General features: G+C 51.0%; 1 protein-coding gene across 1 annotated transcript in view; it reads right to left on the bottom strand.

Moving 5' to 3' along the window:
• The window catches only part of ST6GALNAC2 (ST6 N-acetylgalactosaminide alpha-2,6-sialyltransferase 2), a 31277-nt gene that overhangs the window by 3161 nt on the left and 7409 nt on the right, over window positions 1-20707 (bottom strand). Inside the window, exons 2-7 of the mRNA XM_073311076.2 lie at window positions 8640-8732; window positions 6290-6347; window positions 4442-4616; window positions 1864-2029; window positions 739-877; window positions 215-318 (exon numbers count right to left, since the gene is read on the bottom strand). Coding sequence (XP_073167177.1) covers window positions 215-318; window positions 739-877; window positions 1864-2029; window positions 4442-4616; window positions 6290-6347; window positions 8640-8732 — 735 coding nt within the window. The remainder of the gene's footprint in view (window positions 1-214; window positions 319-738; window positions 878-1863; window positions 2030-4441; window positions 4617-6289; window positions 6348-8639; window positions 8733-20707) is intronic.

Consider the following 20707-nt stretch of genomic DNA (forward strand, 5'->3'; position numbering starts at 1 on the left):
ATGAATACATATAGACAGTGAGGCACTCAGATACTATTGTAATGTGGGCCACATAAGTACCTTAGAGAGGGCTGAGACACCTTTGCAGAAGGCAGTATGCACTAATGCTGTCTATGCTGTATCCACCCTGCAGCTGGAGGACATCCATTGCCCAGTAGCATTGTGCCTGAGATGGCTCAGGGTGGGCAGAAAGCAGGCTGGAAGCATTACTCACTCATCGCCTCTGTCGTACCCCTCTTGGACACGGCTGCCCAGTATGGCTGACTTCAGCATGACGTAATCGCGTATGTCCGAGGGGATGAAAATATACCGCAGGTCCTGCAGCGGGGCGGGAGGCACAAAATACATACAATGCTTCGGTGTAGCGGGTGCTGTCACACCCTCAGCCCCACTTAGATGCAAGAGCCTCATTCACAAACGCAGGGCAACTAAACATACACATGTTCTTTGGCGGTAAGATTGAGTGTGGGGAGCCGTGGACACCCAGCGCTTCTCAAACATGGAGGAGGTTTCTGGTGGAGCTGAAAGGAACCAGGGAGACCTCACAGGAAGAGTCACGGATTGATGGTCTCAGGGTCTCCTGCACTTTATGTGGGTTCTAAGGTGGTATGTGTCAGTGGTCAGCAAGGCCAAGATGGTCAGCAAAGCTCCATCCCTCAGCGGGTGTTGCCACGGCCTGCATGACTCTCCAGGTCCAATCAAATATTTGCACAACACCTCCCAGCCCTGATGGCTTACCTTGGACTGGGGTATCTGGGTGAAGCCATACTCTCCGTAGGCGATCAGGGAATTCTTCATTGTGTTCACCGTGAAACCATAGAAGGATATCTTGGTCCCGACGTCATCTTCAAAGCCTTTGATCACAGCCCCATTTAGCCTGTGGGTGGAGAAGGGAGAAGACAAAGGCTCTGATTAAGGACTGGTCTTTCACCACAGAGCACTAAGTATGATTCTCCCCCATTGATGCTGCTACTAATTGGGGTTGTGTGCCAGTTTACAGCTGTAGAGTTGTTACCTAAAGTCCCTCACACCTTATTACACGGGGATGGCACAGAGGGCCACACGTGCAGTTTGAAAGGCCTAGAGTCCTGGTTCAAGTTCCCAGCAGGGATGACTCATCCCTCATCCTTCTGAGGTAGCCATGCTGGGTACCATGCAGTTATTGTATGAGGAGAGACAGGAGCGTCACTCAGATGGGATGCTACAAACTGAGGTCTCTCTCGCTTGGGCAATAAATATCTCACAGCCCCTTTACAGCACCAAGGATTTGCTCTGGTGTCCTTGGTGTACATTTCCTCTCCCCTCACTGGTGTGCAGAGTGCTATACTGATGTCTTCCCTTTGGCCGAAGTGCAGGTGCAGTCTTGGAAGCACCGACAGTGGTTACAACTTCCTCCTAATTGCACAAACCCTACCCTGGGGGCAGATAATCCCACAGGATGAGGCTGTGCTGGTACAAAGTGACTGGAACGTGCCTTACAATGGGGCATCCAGGAAAGACCAAAGCAGCCTGAAAGGGGAACTGTGGGATACGGATTTGCCATATGGTCTCTGTTAATGTCAAATAATCTGTTGGAGCATCGGGGCCACATGACAAGCTATCAAGCAGCATCGCCCACAATGGGCAGCAGTAATAGCCATGGCTGCAAGAGGGCATGAAATGTACAGCCGGAGTTGCCCTACTAAGAATGCCCTAGGACCCCATTAGACCTGCCCACTGTTAATACACAAGATCTTTAAGCAGGATCTTCTGCTAGTTAAGGAGCAAAACAGCCCCAATGACCCGGTCCCTGTCAAAGGTAAATGTCCCTGGTTTCCTCAAACTACAGCTCCCAGGATGTGTGGGCTGCTGAGCTCTCCATACCTGAAAACAAAGTCATGGGCATCTATCTCCTTGCCTTGCTGGGATCCATTGAGAATCCCTCCATTCCCGACCACGGCGCAGCGGACGCAGCCTTCAGGGAACCTGGCTTTGTCGAACAGCCAGCTGTTGGCAGAGTCGTTGAGCAGATGCAAGGCGGAAGCAATGGCTGCAGATCCAGGCAAGAAAGAGGCTAGTCAGCACCAGCCTCGTATTGCAAGAGCGGAGGTGCAGGTGTCTACAAGGTTTAAACTGGGCCCAGCTCAGAGCTCAGCAGCCCCGACTTCCACCGGCTCCCCAGCCCTCCCTGGGTGTGTCTGGCTGGCTTGGGAGCAGTGTAAAGGTTACCGTCGGAGTCATGGCTCTTTGCGGTTGGGGCGTATGGAGCTCTCTGCTCTCATTGCCCTACTAGGGGTGCTGAGACAGAAGCAACCCTGCCCTGTCCCTTTCAGGCACAACTCTTCGCAGCTGGTGCTGCCCACACAGCCCCCAAATGCCTCCGTTGTCACCTCACCATTGAGACAGTCGTGCTGCTGGCGGCTGGAGAGGTGCAGAGGGTGGGTGTGGGGTAGGAAGGGAAACAATTCCCAGCAGCCAGTCGCCAGCAACAATGGAGCATGTTGTTTGAGAGCCTTGTGGTTTGAGTTAATCATTGCACAGACACTGGGACCTTTTATTCAGGAAAATGTCACAAGATGTTGATTGCAGCATTTCCTAACAGTCCCCTCCTGCTCCATGGGCTCTAACTCCCTGGGGAGGAGGGGCTTTAGTTGAAAGGTATTTCATTCTCTGGTTACACAGCAGGCGTTTTAATCAAGGCCTAGGCTGTAGGATGATCTCTACCCAGCCATGCCCGTACATGTCCCTCTGGCTAATCTCTCTGTCTACGTGGCAAAGAAGTTCGTAAAACAACCAGTGCCCAGCATTTCCAGCCTGACCTGAGCCTCTTGTCAGAGATCACCCTTTACCCTCAGAGGTGGTTTGCCCAACCTCCCCCACTCCCCTCAGGCACAGGATGAGATGGCTGCTCTACAGAGACGCAGGGAGCAGGGGAAATCTTAGTGTAACCACTTGGTTTGTAAATCTGCTGCCTCACCCCACTCCTCTCATCCCATTCGCCCTCCCCAGCTGCCCTGCTCCCCCCTCCCATCCCGCTCCCCCACCCCAGCTGCCCTGCTCCCCTCCCCCATCGCATCCCGCTCTTCCAACCCAGCTGCCCTGCTCCCCCACTCCAGCTGCCCTGCTCCCCTCCCCCATCCCATCCCACTCCTCCAACCCAGCTGCCCTGCTCCCCCCTCCCATCCCGCTCCCCTACCCCAGCTGCCCTGCTCCCCTCCCCCATCCCATCCCATCCCACTCCTCCAACCCAGCTGCTCTGCTCCCCCCTCCCATCCCATCCCGCTCCCCGGCCCAGCTGCCCTGCTCCCCTCCCCCGATCCCTCCCCCCATCCCAGCTGCCCTGCTCCCCCTTCCCATTCCACTCATCCACTCCAGCTGCCCTGCTCCCCTCCGCCATCCCACTCATCTACTCTAGCTGCCCTGCTCCCCACCCATCCCGCTTGCCCACCCCAGCTGGCCTGCTCCCCCACACCCCAGCTGCCCCACCCCCTCCTCCCATCCCACATAGCCACCCAACTCAAAACAGGAAGCAAGTGCTGGTGGAAGGTGCCTGTCCCAATGCTGGAGGAGCAGTTCTCCCAAAAGCTGCAGCATGGGCAGCTTCCCTGCCCATGTGTCTCCACAGCAGGAGCCACTCCTCGAGGTGAGCAGGGAGCTCACGCTCCGTGGCCATGTTCACTCCTTGGCCTCTCTGCCAGTCAGAGCTCATTAGTTTGGAGGCTTCTATGATATGAGCGTCTGCTAGGAAGCTTGCAGGGGCAGCACTGGGATATAGGGTTATGCTGACACAACTAGAACTGAGCTAGGAATTATAGATGGAAAGCAGGGGACAGACGGCTAAGAGAACTGGTGATGAGATCCATAATCTTCCATCTCTACATCACTTTCCTTTCGTTCTTTTATCCAGCCTATTGTATTTATAATGGACCCAACACAATGGAGGTACCAGTCCCAGCCTCGATTGGCCTCAAGTTGTCCCCCTCAGATGGCTGTTGGGTAGACTATTCTATATATTTTAGCCTGCAGAAGAGAAGAATGAGGGGGGATTTGATAGCTGCTTTCAACTACCTGAAAGGGGGTTCCAAAGAGGATGGCTCTAGACTGTTCTCAATGGTAGCAGATGACAGAACGAGGAGTAATGGTCTCAAGTTGCAGTGGGGGAGGTTTAGATTGGATATTAGGAAAAACTTTTTCACTAAAAGGGTGGTGAAACACTGGAATGCGTTACCTAGGGAGGTGGTAGAATCTCCTTCCTTAGAGGTTTTTAAGGTCAGGCTTGACAAAGCCCTGGCTGGGATGATTTAACTGGGAATTGGTCCTGCTTTGAGCAGGGGGTTGGACTAGATGACCTTCTGGGGTCCCTTCCAACCCTGACATTCTATGATTCTATGATTCCTGGGACCAGGAATGGGGCGTCTGGCATGTCACAAAGGGGTTTGCAGTGTACCATCACTCCCATTACCTGTGTCGGACAAGCCCTGCCAGCCATATGGGACGCTGCGCTCCTTCAGTCTGTTCCGGGTCTCCTGGGTGACGTGCCGTGCCCACATCAGCACTGGGATGTGGAATCGAAAGAGCTTCCCAAACCTGGGGTCCGCCTTCACTTTTGACGTCAGTGACTGAGGGCATGAGCTGGCCTGAAAGAAGAATGAACCACATTTCGGTCTTGAAATCATCCCACACTTCTCCTTAACACCTCCATTCCTTACCAGGTGCCAGGGAGGTGTGAAAGGGATGCACTCACCTATAGACATCTGCTAACCCCACAGGGAAGTTTTTGTATTTCTCTTCAGCACCTGCAGCTGTTTGAATTATTCGTTATTATTGCGAGCCCTAATCATGGACCAGGAAGGTCCCATTGCACTAGGTGCTGTACAAACACAGAACAAAAGGATGGACCCTCTCCCAAGGAGCTTCTATACATATTGGTCTGAGCATAGGACTGTGAGCTGGGAATTCCTAGATCCTGTCCCTGGCTCTGCCACTGACCTGCTGTGTGACCATCGGCAAGTCACTTCCCTGCTCTCTGCCTCAGTTTCCCCATCTGTAAAAGAAGCATGGTGATACCCAATTCACAAGGGGTGTTGGTAGAATCAGTTAATCAAAGCTCACAAATCACTTAGAGATGAAGAGTGCTCTATAAACAATAGCAGTATTGTCTCCTCCACAGACTTATTCTATGTTAAGAGGCTTCCAATACCTTATTAATGATTCCTCATCACAGCTCAAATGTACTTTCCTTGGCTGATTTTAAAGCTTGAAGTCGTAGCCAGACCAAGCATGTCCATGGAAAGCATGAATACAGGGTTGAGGAGCTGAGCACTAGATAGATCCCATCTACAGTGGCCAGGCGAGCCAGTGTGAAAGCCATGCAAAAGCAGAATTCTAAATGGGGTTTTGCCACAGCTTGGCAAGCTAGTGGAGACGGGTAGAACAGTGGGCCCAGTGGTAAGCAAGAGCTGCAGGACTAGGTACTGTGGACCAGATCCGACTCCCACTGACTTCAAATGGCACTGGAGCAAGCTCCTGCCTTGGTAGAACACTGATGTTCCACCACTGTTCTACCATAGTTTGGCTGGTATGAACAGTACAGACCTGGGCTTAGCACTCCCACACGTGCTGCTTAACACTCCTCCTCTTCCACCCACCAGCTATGACTTCTTGCTTATTTATTTTCACTGGGAAGGTGCAGAGAAGGCCAGCTCCTTGCCAGTCACATCCTGGGCAAAACATAATAGAGCTCACATTCAACTCCTGCAGTAGTTCAGTGTCACCACGCAGGCTGTCACTGGTATAGCTGTTTGGATTAAAGAAGAGGTTTCCCCACCTTCACCCCATGCTACAGCTCTTCTGAGGTTCAGAAGAGTTTGGCTTGCTTTTTCATTCGTATCTTTCATGTTCTCGCTTCCTTGGGTTCCACCCAGAGCTGGGTTCTCAGGCACAAACATGCCGTGAGGAAAGTCATTGGCATCCAAAAGCAAATGCCTGTCTCTTGAGAGTCCCAATCCAGTTTGGCAGGAGGTCTGGAGAGAGCTAATGAGTGGCTGAAACTCTGTCTGCTTCTCTAAACCAAACCTCTAACCTTTTCAGAATTGCCTATCCTTCCTGCAAATCTAGGATGACTCAGTCTCTTAGGAGAAGTGCCATGGCGTGTGTGGGTGAGTAAGTCAAATACCTTTCAAATAAACAGACCTTATTTTCAGAGAACATTTCCCCTTCCTTTCTTTTCCCAGACCCCAAACTGACTAAAAACTTTGGAAAGACAAGGACAAAGTGATGAGAATGACAGCACTAAGCATATGCTTATTACCTGTTCCTTGGTGGGTTTAGCCTTCCCAGGCTCAGAAGAATATTTAGATGGCTTCCCTCTGGAAAAAAAGAAGAGAAGAGCTAAATATTCCTTTTGCACTGAATTTCACTTGTGTGCATTTCTCTTTCATGTGCGGGGAAATCATAAGAAGATCCAACAGCTTCTGCTGTAGCTCTTCCTATCCCTCATACTGGGATTCCTGATGGTCTAATGGTTAGTGAATCGGAGGCTGGGAGTCAGGAGACCCGGGGTTTAGTCCCAATTGCAATACTGGGTCAGTGTGTGACCTTGAACTAGTCACTTTGCTTTAAGCGTTCAAATCTATGCACTAATTTTGCGCGCCTTGGGTTTTGGGAGCCCAGTTTGAGATGCTCAGCGATTCAGAGGTGAGCCCTTGTGACTCCATTTGCAGTCAATAAGGAAGAAGATTGGTCCTCTGGTTAAGGCAGTGCTTAATTTGTAATGAAAGAGGTGCTGGGGCTCAAGCCATTGTTTTGTTTTTTTTTTTTTTTTTTTCCATAATTGATGTGGCAAGCCCAGGCACAAATTAAGCACTATCTTAAGGCACTAGACTGACTCTGTGATGGCAGCCCACCTCTATCCCATAGCATGGCCCTTTAAACTTTTGGCCACCAGGCAGATGTATGCAGAGACCTAGGAATAGGAGACATAGGGGGACGGAGTCCCAGGAATAAATAGTGTCTGTGGGGCAAACTTGTTATTATTTCTTTAAGGGCCTGGGACCAGAAGCCTTGCAGAGTGGGTGAGACAAGGCTCCTCTCCCTCCCAGCCAATTGGGATGAGCTTTGGGAAGGGGACCAGCATATATTCTGCTGCCTCCCGCAGAGCGGGGGCAGATGAGGCATTAGCTGGAGCCATTCCATCCCCTCCCTCCCTCCCTCCCTCCGACACACACACACACACACACACAAAGGTGAAAGGGCAGATGAGGGGGGAAAGGGACAACTGAAGGAGAAGCCGGCTGAGGACCTACAGCTGGCTTGAATGAGAACCTAGCTCTAGGAGAAGAGCTAAGGGGAGAGCTATTAAATGCCTGAGGCATAACCCAGCTGCCAGGGAGTGGACTTGAGGGAGCATCTGAGCGGATGGCTGGGAAGAAGACACATGAGGAAACTGAACTACAGACAGAGCAGGGGCAGTGGAGTCTGCAGCCTTGTGAGAGAGGCTGACAAACAAGGCAAAGGCAAGAGTAGCGGTGAGGGATTATAAAGAGCAGCGTTTAGCTGCCCCACGCGGGTCCCTCGGCTGGAACCCAGAGGAGCGGGTGGGCTGGGTTCCCTCCCCAAACAAGAGAGGGAAGTACAAGCCTTGGCACCAGGAGTCCCAGATGGGGACGGAAGGCTGGGCATCATGGCCTGGAGACTCTGGGTTTGTTTTGTTTGGACTTTTCCCTTACCCCTGGAAAGGGCCAGAAATGGAAAGGGGACCTGGCTGGAGGGCTGAGCCATGGAATCTGCCCAGCAACAAGGGGCATGACAGTAAAAAAACCCTGCCACACTGTGGCCTGGCACAAGGGGGGGATGGTGAGCGTGCTCTGGCACAGGCACTCAGGAGTTATGGATTTTGTTACTGCCTCGGCCGACTGCCCGCCGTTACTGTGGGCAAGTCCCTTAATTGTTCTCTGCCCCGGTTCCCACTGTAACTTGGGGGTGACAGCCCCTGTCCATTTAGGCTGAAAACTCTGTGGGGCATTGGTAATGTACAGGCCTGGTGCGGGCTCTCTCCTGGAGGTCAATGCACCAGGGGGAGGGGTGAAGGTGAGATGGGCTGCACAGCCTGGGGGAAGAGCAGCCCTTCCCCTCTCACCAAGGAGTTAGATGAATGGAAAGAAATAAACCACGCGGTGGCCAGTTCCCGTCCAGATAGCACGGAAGGCTGTCACCATCTGGCAGGTGCCTGGGGTCCCTTGTGAGCTGAGGTGCTGGCCTCCTTCCAGTCCAATCACGGGAAAGCAGTTGGGAGTAAGCAAGCCCTTGGCTGGCAGTCTCAGCACAGAGGCAGGGGACTAAACTTCCATCCCATCCTACAGATGGGCCTTCGAGGGCTGGGTTGGGGGCATTGGCAAGACAAGGTAGAAGCTGGTCCTGTTGCTGCCTGGTCTGGGGATACCTAGAGGGCTTTGCTGTGCAGAGCTGTCAGCCCAGTGCCTTCCCCTTGCATAACCGTCACCTGGGAAGGAAAACAACAAAACCCAGCTGTCTGATGCTGATGGAACCATCCCCTGTCTAGAAGGCCACAGTAACTCCCCTGCCCCTCCAATGAGAACAATCGGCAGGGAAAAAACATGAGAGATGGCAACTAATTTCCTCCTTATCCCAGCACTACTCACCTGACCATGCTGCTTTCTCCTCTCAGGTCATGGCTCCCAGTATGTCGGGACATCCCTCCAGGCACCAACAGCAGTGACTCTTGCTGCAGCAGGCTAGAACAGACCACACAGAGAGAGCCTCAGGGGGGAAGGTGCAGCCAAGCCATCACCTCCCGTGTTTATCAGGCCTCCCCGTCCCCTTCAAGTGAGAACAACTGAGCACAGGAGTACCAGCAGCAGCATAGACCAGTCGTGTAACAACCGGATTCATGAGACAACCTGAGATCAGATACATCTGAACATGGCCTGGATGGGCCAAAAGGTAAGGGCCTGAACAACCCCAACAGTATCTGTTTCAGGTAGAGGGGCACTAGACCTGCAAAAGCTGGGGGGCCCTATGGAAAATTCAGGGGCCACTGGCTTGGACAGGCTCCCTGTGACTTGGGTGCTACATCAAACCAGGGGTTTTCCCTCTTCAGTGCTGGGCCCTCAACAGTTTTGCCCATTGTGACATGTACATCTTCTAACATGAGACATGCAGGGAACCAATCTATCCTATAGCACTGTACAATACACCCAAGTGAGGAACTCCAGGCATGCCAGAGGAGCATGAAAGGTGTATAGTATTTTACACCATTAGCCGAGCATTTAGCACCTTTTATGTCTCCAGCACTTCACCAACATTAACTAATACCAAATTGATGAGACCAATGACGGAAGTTGGGGCAATCTGGGAAATTCAAGGGGTCAGATTTGATTGTTTTATTGGAAAAAGTGGGGACACTGGACCATCCTGCAGGTTCCTAAGGAGCCATTCACCTCCGGGAATAAGTCCTTAGTAGAGCTGGTTAAAATTTGGAATTTCCATCGTAGGGGAAACTCCATGATTCCAAAACTTGGTTTTGTCCCGATCTTGGACAAAAAGTCTCTCGAAGAACTTTTTGCAAAATGAAATATTCTGAAAATATTTCACTCTGATCTTATCAAAATGCTTCTTTTAATATGATATCAAAGTCAAAACAGCACAAACAAAACACATTTTGATTACTTCCCAGGAAACATTAGACCAAATTGGAACATTCCCAGGAAACAGTTTGATCTTTGTCCAATCAGCATATTCCGATAAAACTGTTCTATCAGGCAATTTCCGACCAGCTGTAGTCATTGGCATCTGATGGCTATTTCACGGCCCACACGAAATGAGTGGGTGGGTCTCAGAAGAGTTCCTAGTGGGCACATGTCCACATCTGAGAAACTACCCATTCAATTTGCCCAAAGTGGGCATTCTCAGAAGAGAGGCTAAGCTGTTAATGAAGAGGCCAATGGAAACTGAACTCCCCTCCTGCCCCTAGTGGGGTCCCCACACGCAGGAGCACTGACAGTATGGCACAGGGGAAGCTTGTACCGCTGCTGTCCATGCTGTAACTGTCCTGTGGGCAAACAGCAAACCTCAGCTTTCATGGCTGACACCCTTCACAAGCAGAAACGCCCCCTTAAAAAGAGAGGCCACAATTCCAGAGAACCAGGCTAGGTTTTTCTGTCTTTTTTGGTAGCTGAGAACAGAAGCAAGTGGGCTAGGACAGTGTCCTGCCTTTGCCCATGGCTGTGTCTGCTGGGGGTGAGTCTGAAGAGGAGGTTCAGGAAGATGAGGTCATGGTGTTTGGAGTCAGAGGCTGAGGAAAGGAGAGGCATTTTAGGCTGGGATTCAGCGAGCCAGCTTCGTGACCGGTATTTATCATTCAGCAAAAAATGTCCCTGTTTAAACATTAACTGTGGCCCATAAAGGCAGTGATGCAGGGAATGAGAGACAACCCAGCCCCCAAAGGGCACACAACAGGCCAGCCCAGGGTGGGGTGGGGTTAATCTGGCCTTAGCCAGTGCTAACCAGCAGAGAAGCCCCTGGTGTTCCCTCAATATGCTCTGCCTGGAGCAGTGAGAGAAACGGGCCTGCTGGCGTTTCATTGACCCTCAAAGGCACAGTAACGGGCCTGAGTGGGGCTCAGACATGCAGCTTTGCTCCGGCCCTGCATCCCCGGCTGCATCTACACTGGCAAATTTAAGATCCGTAATTACCACCAGTGCAGCTGTAGTGTAGACAGGGCTCCTGTGTATTTAGCATTGTGGCGTTAACCATGTTCTGAGCAGGGCTAGATTCTAGATGACAGAACGGTAAAGATGCTAGCTCCTGGGCTGCACTAGCGCTCTTGCTGCTCCATCTGGGCTAGCAATGGAGCTGGTGCCAGACCAATTCCCAGTTTAGACAAGGGCCCTGGAGACCTGGGTTCAAGCCCTGGCTTGGGATGTTAGTGAGGCTTGTTTGTGGTCTCTGCACCAAGTTGCTTACGACCTGGGACTCTGATCCTGAGAGAGACTGGGCCCCTTCCACTGAAGTCATCATGCTAAACCCAGGGAGGTGCTGAGGACTCATGGCTCCCACTGAAGCCCACGGGAGTGGAGCGTGCTCTCACCCGCTCAGGATTTAGCCCACTAGAAGTCTCTGTTATTCTGTGCAGGCACAAAGGGCAATGGGCTCACTGCCAGGTGGGTCGAGATGCCATTGTCCTGGAGTTCAAAGAAGCAGTGACTAAAGTCAACAGTAAATGCAGATCCAAATCTGCCCCTGTGCTCTGGAGAGATGCGTGGCAGTGAAATGGAAGCTCCATGCCAGCAGCTGGGTGCAGTGAGCTGGAAGTCTGACTTTCCTAGGCCCTCCTTTCTATCCCTTCATTCTGTCCTCAGGCCTGAAAGGTGAGGGGAGTGGTGAGGGATTATCTCCCTGACTCTGCCCCACTGAGAAGGGGCAGCAGCAATAGGTGGGAGTGGCGTCCCCTACAGGTTCATAGAATCATAGAATATCAGGGTTGGAAGGGACCTCAGGAGATCATCTAGTCCAATCCCCTGCTCAAAGCAGGACCAATCCCCAACTAAATCATCCCAGCCAGGGCTTTCTCAAGCCTGACCTTAAAAATATCTAAGGAAGGAGATTCCACCACCTCCCTAGGTAACGCATTCCAGTGTTTCACCACCCTCCTAGTGAAAAAGTTTTTCCTAATATCCCACCTAAACCTCCCCCACTGCAACTTGAGACCATTACTCCTTGTTCTGTCATCAGCTACCACTGAGAACAGTCTAGATCCATCCTCTTTGGAACCCCTTTCGGGTAGTTGAAAGCAGCTATCATATCCCCCCTCATTCTTCTCTTCCGCAGACTAAACAATCCCAGTTCCCTCAGCCCTCTCCTCATAACTCCATGTGTTCCAATCCCCTAATCATTTTTGTTGCCCTCCGCTGGACTCTTTCCAATTTTTCCACATCCTTCTTGTAGTGTGGGGCCCAAAACTGGACACAGTACTCCAGATGAGGCCTCACCAATGTCGAATAGAGGGGAACGATCACGTCCCTCCATCTGCTGGCAATGCCCCTACCTATACATCCCAAAATGCCATTGGCTTTCTTGGCAACAAGGGCACACTGTTGACTCATATCCAGCTTCTCGTCCACTGTAACCCCAGGTCCTTTTCTGCAGAACTGCTGCCGAGCCATTCGGTCCCTAGTCTGTAGCGGTGCGTGGGATTCTTCCATCCTAAGTGCAGGACTCTGTACTTGTCCTTGTTGAATCTCATCAGATTTCTTTTGGCCCAATCCTCTAATATGTCTAAGTCCCTCTGTATCCTATCCCTACCCTCCAGTGTATCTACCTCTCCTCCCAGTTTAGTGTCATCTGCAAACTTGCTGAGGGTGCAATCCACACCATCTTCCAGATAATTTATGAAGATATTGAACAAAACCGGCCCCAGGACCGACCCTTGGGGCACTCCACTTGATACCGGCTGCCAACTAGACATGGAGCCATTGATTATTACCCGTTGAGCCCGACAATCTAGCCAACTTTCTATCCACCTTATAGTCCATTCATCCAGCCCATACTTCTTTAACTTGCTGGCAAGAATACTGTGGGAGACCGTGTCAAAAGCGTTACTAAAGTCAAGGAACAACACGTCCACCGCTTTCCCCTCATCCACAGAGCCAGTTATCTCGTCATAGAAGGCAATTAGATTAGTCAGGCATGACTTGCCCTTGGTGAATCCATGCTGACTGTTCCTGATCACTTTCCTCTCCTCTAAGTGCTTCAGAATTGATTCCTTGAGGACCTGCTCCATGATTTTTCCAGGGACTGAGGTGAGGCTGACTGGTCTGTAGTTCCCAGGATCCTCCTTCTTCCCTTTTTTAAAGATGGGCACTACATTAGCCTTTTTCCAGTCGTCCGGGACTTCCCCGGATCGCCATGAGTTTTCAAAGATAATGGCCAATAGCTCTGCAATCACATCCGCCAACTCCTTTAGCACTCTCGGATGCAGCGCATCCGGCCCCATGGACTTGTGCTCGTCCAGTTTTTCTAAATAGTCCCGAACCACTTCTTTCTCCACAGAGGGCTGGTCACCTCCTCCCCATGCTGTGCTGCCCAGTGCAGCAGTCTGGGAGCTGACCTTGTTCGTGAAGACAGAGGCAAAAAAAGCATTGAGTACATTAGCTTTTTCCACATTCTCTGTCACTAGGTTGCCTCCCTCATTCAGTAAGGGGCCCACACTTTCCTTGACTTTCTTCTTGTTGCTAATATCCCTGACGAAACCCTTCTTGTTACTCTTAACATCTCTTGCTAGCTGCAACTCCAGTTGTGATTTGGCCTTCCCGATTTCACTCCTGCATGCCCAAGCAATATTTTTATACTCTTCCCTGGTCATTTGTCCAATCTTCCACTTCTTGTAAGCTTCTTTTTTGTGTTCAAGATCAGCAAGGATTTCACTGTTAAGCCAAGCTGGTCGCCTGCCATATTTACTATTCTTTCTACACATCGGGATGGTTTGTCCCTGTAATCTCAATCAGGATTCTTTAAAATACAGCCAGCTCTCCTGGACTCCTTTCCTGCTCATGTTATTCTCCCAGGGGATCCTGCCCATCAGTTCCCTGAGGGAGTCAAAGTCTGCTTTTCTGAAGTCCAGGGTCCGTATTCTGCTGCTCTCCTTTCTTCCCTGTGTCAGGATCCTGAACTCGACCATCTCATGGTCACTGCCTCCCAGGTTCCCATCCACTTTTGCTTCCCCTACTAATTCTTCCCGGTTTGTGAGCAGCAGGTCAAGAAGAGCTCTGCCCCTAGTTGGTTCCTCCAGCACTTGCACCAGGAAATTGTCCCCTACACTTTCCAAAAACTTCCTGGATTGTCTGTGCACCGTTGTATTGCTCTCCCAGCAGATATCAGGGTGATTGAAGTCTCCCATGAGAACCAGGGCTTGCGATCTAGTAACTTCCGTGAGTTGCCGGAAGAAAGCCTCGTCCACCTCATCCCCCTGGTCCGGTGGTCTACAGCAGACTCCCACCACGACATCACCCTTGTTGCTCACACTTCTAAACTTAATCCTGAGACACTCAGGTTTTTCTGCAGTTTCATAGTTGCACTCTGAGCAGTCATACTGCTCCCTTACATACAGTGCAACTCCCCCACCTTTTCTGCCCTGCCTGTCCTTCCTGAACAGTTTATACCCATCCATGACAGTACTCCAGTCATGTGAGATATCCCACCAAGTCTTTGTTATTCCAATCACATCATAATTCCTTGACTGTGCCAGGACTTCCAGTTCTCCCTGCTTGTTTCCCAGGCTTCTTGCATTTGTGTATAGGCACTTGAGATAACTCGCTGATATCCCTCTTTCTCAGTATGAGGCAGGACCCCTGCCCTCTCGCGTGCTCCTGCTCGTGCTTCCTCCCAGTATCCCACTTTCCCACTTACCTCAGGGCTTTGGTCTCCTTTCCCCAGTGAACCTAGTTTAAAGCCCTCCTCACTAGGTTAGCCAGCCTGCTTGCGAAGATGCTCTTCCTTCTCTTCGTTAGGTGGAGCCCGTCTCTGCCTAGCACTCCTCCTTCTTGGAACACCATCCCATGGTCAAAGAATCCAAAGCCTTCTCTCCGACACCACCTGCGTAGGTTGGATATCCAGTCTCTTTGGAATGACAGTGCTCACGGCAGTGATTTTCAGTCCAGGAGAACCACACGGGGAAAATTGGGTTTATTCACATTTGCCGAAGGGAATCCCACCCCCTTCATATGCTTCCTGGCATGGCACCAGGAGATCCAAGCTCGGATAGTTCTGGCCCTCCATACCAGCCCTCTGACTTAACATGGCTCCCAAAGTCACCATGGTAACACGACCCAGAGCAGAATGGGAGGTCACTGAGGGGAGGGTGCAGCCTTGGGGTTCCTTTCTTTAAACTACCTACTGTTCCCCTTGGGGTGAGAGGTCACCTGTCAGTAGATCACTTTATGGCAGGAAGCCAGTTGTCACCTGCTCACTGGGGCTGCCCTCTCTGAGCAAGGAGAATTTCTCTGCAAACAATAGTCTCTTTTAGTCACCAGCTCCTGGCCTACTGGATTATTTTCTTTACTCCTTTGCAATTTGAAAAAGACTCATGTTCCTGTTGAGTTTTTTTTTAAATAAACAAACCAAAGAAAGGCCAAGGCCAAATCCCTGGATAGAAACACACTCAAAAGTGGGAAGAGTTCAGTCAGATCCAATATTGAAATCCATGGCTGGCTCCTACATCTATAATGGGCTGAAACTAAGCCTCGGTGTGGACAGCATCTAACTTGAACTTCTCAGCCTCTCCAGTATCTTTTTCTTCCTTAAGCCTCTCTTGGGAGTGATCAGAACAACTGAGGATTAGCTATGACACATCTGCACATCAGCCCACGGAATCCAGCAGCCAGTTCCCGCCACTGGCCAATCCCTCATGTTTCCGATGGAGATAAAAAACACACTTGGGCAACTGTGCAATGCTGTGCCATTTGGGAGTATTCCTACCCTGGAAGCACAACAGTTAACCATCTGTACCACACGCTCAGGTTGCAGATCTACTCATCAAGCCTCCCAGACCTTTTCAAAATGGAGCCTACGTATGTGACTCGCTGACTCCCTGTGAGAATGAATTCCAAAGGCTGAATCTAGGCTGCTGTTCTGCAGGCTCCGGCTAGACTGACTGCATGGGTCCCGCAGGGTGTTGGTACATAGCTGCTGCCAAGAAAGAACCACAGACCTTTGATAGGAGGAGCAAAGGGCATATGCTCTCCCAACCGCCCCATCTCCACCACTCTGTCAACAATGACACCTGTCAGTATATCAGGATCACCTTCAAAACAAACTAAGCCTCAAAGCTGATCAAGGCTGTGCAACAGAGTTGGGGTAATGCCCAGACTGCTCTGAGCAACTGCTTTGACTTCCATGGAAAACCGCCCTCATCCTGAAACCTCTCCGTAGGAAATCGGAGGGCTTACAGTACCAGGTGCTCAGATTGTGTGCGCTGTGTGCAAGAGAGCGATGGATCTAGTGGATGAGAGCTTGCCTTCCCGAGGCTGCAGGCCACCTGCGTACTTGTACTTTCAGAGGCAGGAGAGATAAGTTTACAGCAGCTCCACATTCCAGCCTGCCAGCTGGGACCCCTAAGAAAGGGGAGAAGAGGTTCCTATTCATCAGCAAACAGAAGGTTCACTTCAAAGCGACTCCCGTGGCAGTCTCTGTTCTGGATGAAGGGGGCCATCTGGGGAAGGGATGCGTATCATGAGGTGCCTATATTAAAATGCCTTACTGTGGACGAGACAAGAAGCATGCTGTTAGAGACATTGTCTGAGGAGCCTGGGACAGGTAAAGGCAGGCGGATAATGTAGCCTGCCTCCTGGCCCTTCTTCCCAGGTTTCTGTATGAAAAATGCCAGAGCTCGCTCCGGGATTGGGTTTCCAGATAGCTCCACCAGGTTCCCAGGATGTACGCCATTCCCCAGTGCCCTCTGCCTACTTACCGTGATACCTGGGGTGGGTTCTTGTGTGCTAAACAGGGCTGAATGCACAGCTGCAACCACTGGGGAGCAAAGGGATGTGGCCCCCTCCTTTTGGCCTGCTGAGGGGTCCTCCTTAAACACTGTAATGATAGGGTTGCCTGTAGTGTCACTAAGGATGTCACTTTCGCAGTGGCCTCCTTCCTTGGAGTGAAATCCCTCTTTGTTTTCTAACATACAATACAGGCTGTCTATCTCCTGTGATATCTAGGCGCTGTTTCAGGCTGGGAAAACTTCTGATTTAACTGCTGATCAAACCAAGTGCATGTTTTCCTTTAACCAATGCTCCAGTTGGTGAGGAAGCAAAGATGCTAATTACTGAGCAGCACAAACATAGATCTTACCAGCATTGCCAACACAGTCCTTTCCCCGCCCTTTTCCCCTGTCTCCCCCTTCAAAGAAATCTGCTTTGTCTGCAGTTTGAGCTTCTTTCTGGGCTGAATCTCAGCGAACCTGGTCTCAGCCAGCCACGAGGAACATGGCTCATTCTTGTCTTTTTACCAGCTTAGCTGTTTCCCCCAGCTCCCCCATCGCCACCTTCTGAGCTGCTACTTTTCACTGACGTTCCAGTGGGCTCATGACAGATGGTTGTGCTCCAGGAATTACTCTGGGGGAGTTCTCTGGCCTGTGCTATACAGGAGGTCAGACTAGATGATCTGCGGATTGGTCTGGTACAGCTGGCCTGAATGGCTCTGAACTGGAGGGAAGGAGGAGTGAGTTCTAGTCCCAGCTCTGCTGCTAACCTGCCGTTTGACCGAGGGCAACTTTCTTTCTCTTTCTCCCCCTCTCCCTGCGTTGTCTGATTACATTGTGAACTCTTCAGGGCAGGGATGGTGCCTAACTGTGTATTCACACAGCACTTTGCACAATGAGGCCTGCAGACACTACTGTCATCTGAATAAACTAATGGTGGGCCTGTGTTTCGCTTGATACCTGGCAGTTCAGCAGGCGTTTTTGATTCCCTAACAAATACAGTAATGATGAGTTGCCTTTTTCCCCAGTATGCCTGGCAGGGGTTGAGGACTGCAGCCCCCTTTTAGCTGAAGTTCCCAGCACTTCTGCAGACCTGAAGCAGCAATGAAATGATTGTGATGCTTTCAAGGAGGTGGAAGATGTCCATAGCTGGCATAGCGGGTTGCAGGGTTGCAAAGTGGGCAGCAGAGAACAATCTACCGCTTTGGGTATTTTGGGAGGAGAAAATGACACAGAGTGGAGGTTTGGATTTGAAAGGTAGCCCTTGTACATAGACAGTAACCCCTTTTCATAAAGATTTCTTGTCCCACATACTAGCCTGCTCTTTCTAACTCCCTACGTGCATATTTACACATTCTGAAGGACTCTGGATTGCTGAACAGAGATTGGAGAGAATGGAAGGGGCTATGCAAACAGACTGGTACGTGGTGGGAGGAAGGGAAAAAACAAGACTTCTGATAAGCTACAGGGGAGGCTAGGGTGGAGGAGAGATTGAGATGAGGTTCCAAGTAGGGGTGCTCTAGCAGTGGCCTCTGAGGAGCTCAGGGTCTCTCATCGCCCAGTGGTGAAGATTAGTTTATGACACGGGCGGCCAACCTGAGCCTGAGAAGGAGCCAGAATTTACCAATGTACATTGCCAAAGAGCCACAGTGATACGTCAGCAGCCTATCAGCTCCCCCCGACTCCAACCTGCAGCGCCTCCTGCCCGCCAGCAGTCCCACCAATCAGTGCCTACCACTCCCTCCCCATGTCTCCTGCAATCAGCTGTTCCACGGTATGCAGGAGGCTCTGGTGGGGAGGGGGGAAGAGGGAGGGCATGGCAGAGCAGGGGGTTGAGCACTCCCTGGCACATTGGAAAGTTAGCATCTATAGCTCCAGCCCCGGAGTCAGCACTTATACAAGGAGCCGCATATTAACCCATGAAGAGCCGCATGCGGCTCCAGAGCCACAGGTTGGCCACCCCTGGTTTATGACATTACAGGGCTTTGGTCTGCCCAATCCAGACCCACTACAGGCTCCGGATATTTTTGGCTGACCCAGCGCACGTTCACCCTTGTACGGAAGGAGATTCCTGAGAGAAAGTTTGCCACCTTCAGGCAAAAACTGGAGAAAACCCAACCTGAGCCCCTGCCACCTTCTTCCTCAAGCCTCACCCCTCTGAGACACAGCTCACCCCTGACTCCTCCGCTTGGCCTTTCCTGATGTACTCAGGCTCTCTGGCAAGGCCTCAGCTTCAGGCCAGGTGTAGGCACTGTGACTACATCCGCACTTCAAGCATATAATTTTCAGTTCAAGGAGATAGACTGGTACTAGCTCTGATTGAACTAAAAATAGAGCACGGCCCCGGCAAGTAGGGCTAGCAAACCTGAGTAACTGTATCTGAGTACCTGTCCGAGAGCCTGGATACACACTCAGAACAGCTAGCCACTCTCACTGCTGGAGCGGCCGTGGCTTTGCTCTATTTTTAGCACGCTGGCTTGATTGGAGCTACACCGGGTACGTGTCCTTGAACTGAGAACAGCCCCCCAACTTGAAGGGCAGATATCCCCTGGCGCCTTTTGTGCGGCATGCACCAGGACTTACACTCATGGTGCTGGATTCTTTCCGATTCAGTGATGTGGACCAGATGAGAAACAGGTGCCAAAGACGCTGCTGCCTAGCAACCCGATGTGGGGGATGCCGTCAGCTCCAAGATGTCACCTGCTGGTGACCACATCAAGATGGCAGCTGCTACTGGCAAGCATGGAGGGGCAGGGGTCCCTCAGCACACATAGGAACAGGTCTGAACACTCAAAAATTAGTTATCCTGGTTAGAAACTGTCACAACACGTAGCAGGGTTAAAGTGGCTCTATCCACTTCAAGCCCATGCCTGAATCAATGCCACATAAAGTTAAGCATGAATTGAAAGGCCTTGCTCATGCAGAGCCTTCAGTTGATGCCATCCTCCTTGTGGCTGAAGTACAGAGAGGATAAGAGACCTGCTACTGGTAGCAGCTACGGGAGCTTGCTGTGAAGAGGCAGAGAGCTTTTGGAGTTACAGGAAGCATTCTAGTCTCAGCTCCCCACGTGTGGGTATGCGATCCAGAAAGCAAACTAAATAAATCTACCCTGCCCAAAGAGGTTTGCTCGTTCCAAACTGTCTGGGAAACCAAATTATACCTGTATAGTTTGTTCATAGTGAGGTGTCCATTGCAAAGGGTGCTCAGAGGTTAAAGTGCAGGGCAGCTGTCCAGCTACTGCTGTCCTTACACAGCAGGCTGCTCACTGGTACATGCTTCCTCAAAGTGCAAGCACTGCGGGCCCATCAAAGCAGGGGTCATTGGTGGAATGAGTTTGGAAGTCTTGGGCCGGCAGCAATACGTTTTTGTTTGCTGAACGGGATATGCAGCGGCAAACCACAAGGTGGGTCTTGGTTGTATTTTAATCAAGCACATGAGGCCCCCAGCGGCTGCAGTGTCCACTGCTAGCCAATCGATGGAGCACCTTCGATGGGTTCTGGAGGGAGCCCAGCTCTCCACTGTGACTCCAAGGGCAAAAGGGAGAAATTCACAGTGCTTTCTGGGGGTGATCCATCTAGCTCCCCACAGCCATATCCAATACCCAACATAATTTTTAAAAAATTCCCCATGCTCTATAGAAAGTGGCTGATAACCCCTGTCAGTCATCCCTGCCTGTGTTATAGGAGGGATGGTAGCCAGAGCTGCTCTGCTCTGAAGTTCTCAACCCCGAGCTGCTCCTGGGACAATGCCCTGAGACCACAGAGAGGTTGGGCCCAACAGCAAGGCTTTCCTCAGGTTCTGTATTGTCAGCCAGTCCACTAAAGGTTATACGCTTACATTTAAGCATGTACTTAAGTCCCATTGAAGTCACAGGGATGCTTCTTTGAACTGCGACCATTCCTAAGATCTGTCCCCTCCCAGTCTCTGAATGATCCATCAGACACAGGTAGTCAAGTCACCTGTGCTTAGAAATAGTGTGTCTACCCCAACCCTGCCAAACTGTGATCAGATATTGCCTGGGAAAGGGAATTTAGTTTATCTGAGACTCCCCACCCTTCTTTCTCAGACTCTTTGTTTGCAGAGATGATAAGATCTGAATCTCCGAGGCATATGTCTGTGAAACAATTGAGTGGCACAGAATATTTTGTTCCCTTTCTCCAAGAAAGGTCCTGACTAAAAAGAAAGATCGTCCCCTCCCCTCTCCAGACATTGCATTCCAGGGACCTTACAGTATGT

This window comes from Lepidochelys kempii, chromosome 14 (assembly GCF_965140285.1).
Source record: "Lepidochelys kempii isolate rLepKem1 chromosome 14, rLepKem1.hap1, whole genome shotgun sequence".
Taxonomy (NCBI): domain Eukaryota; kingdom Metazoa; phylum Chordata; order Testudines; family Cheloniidae; genus Lepidochelys; species Lepidochelys kempii.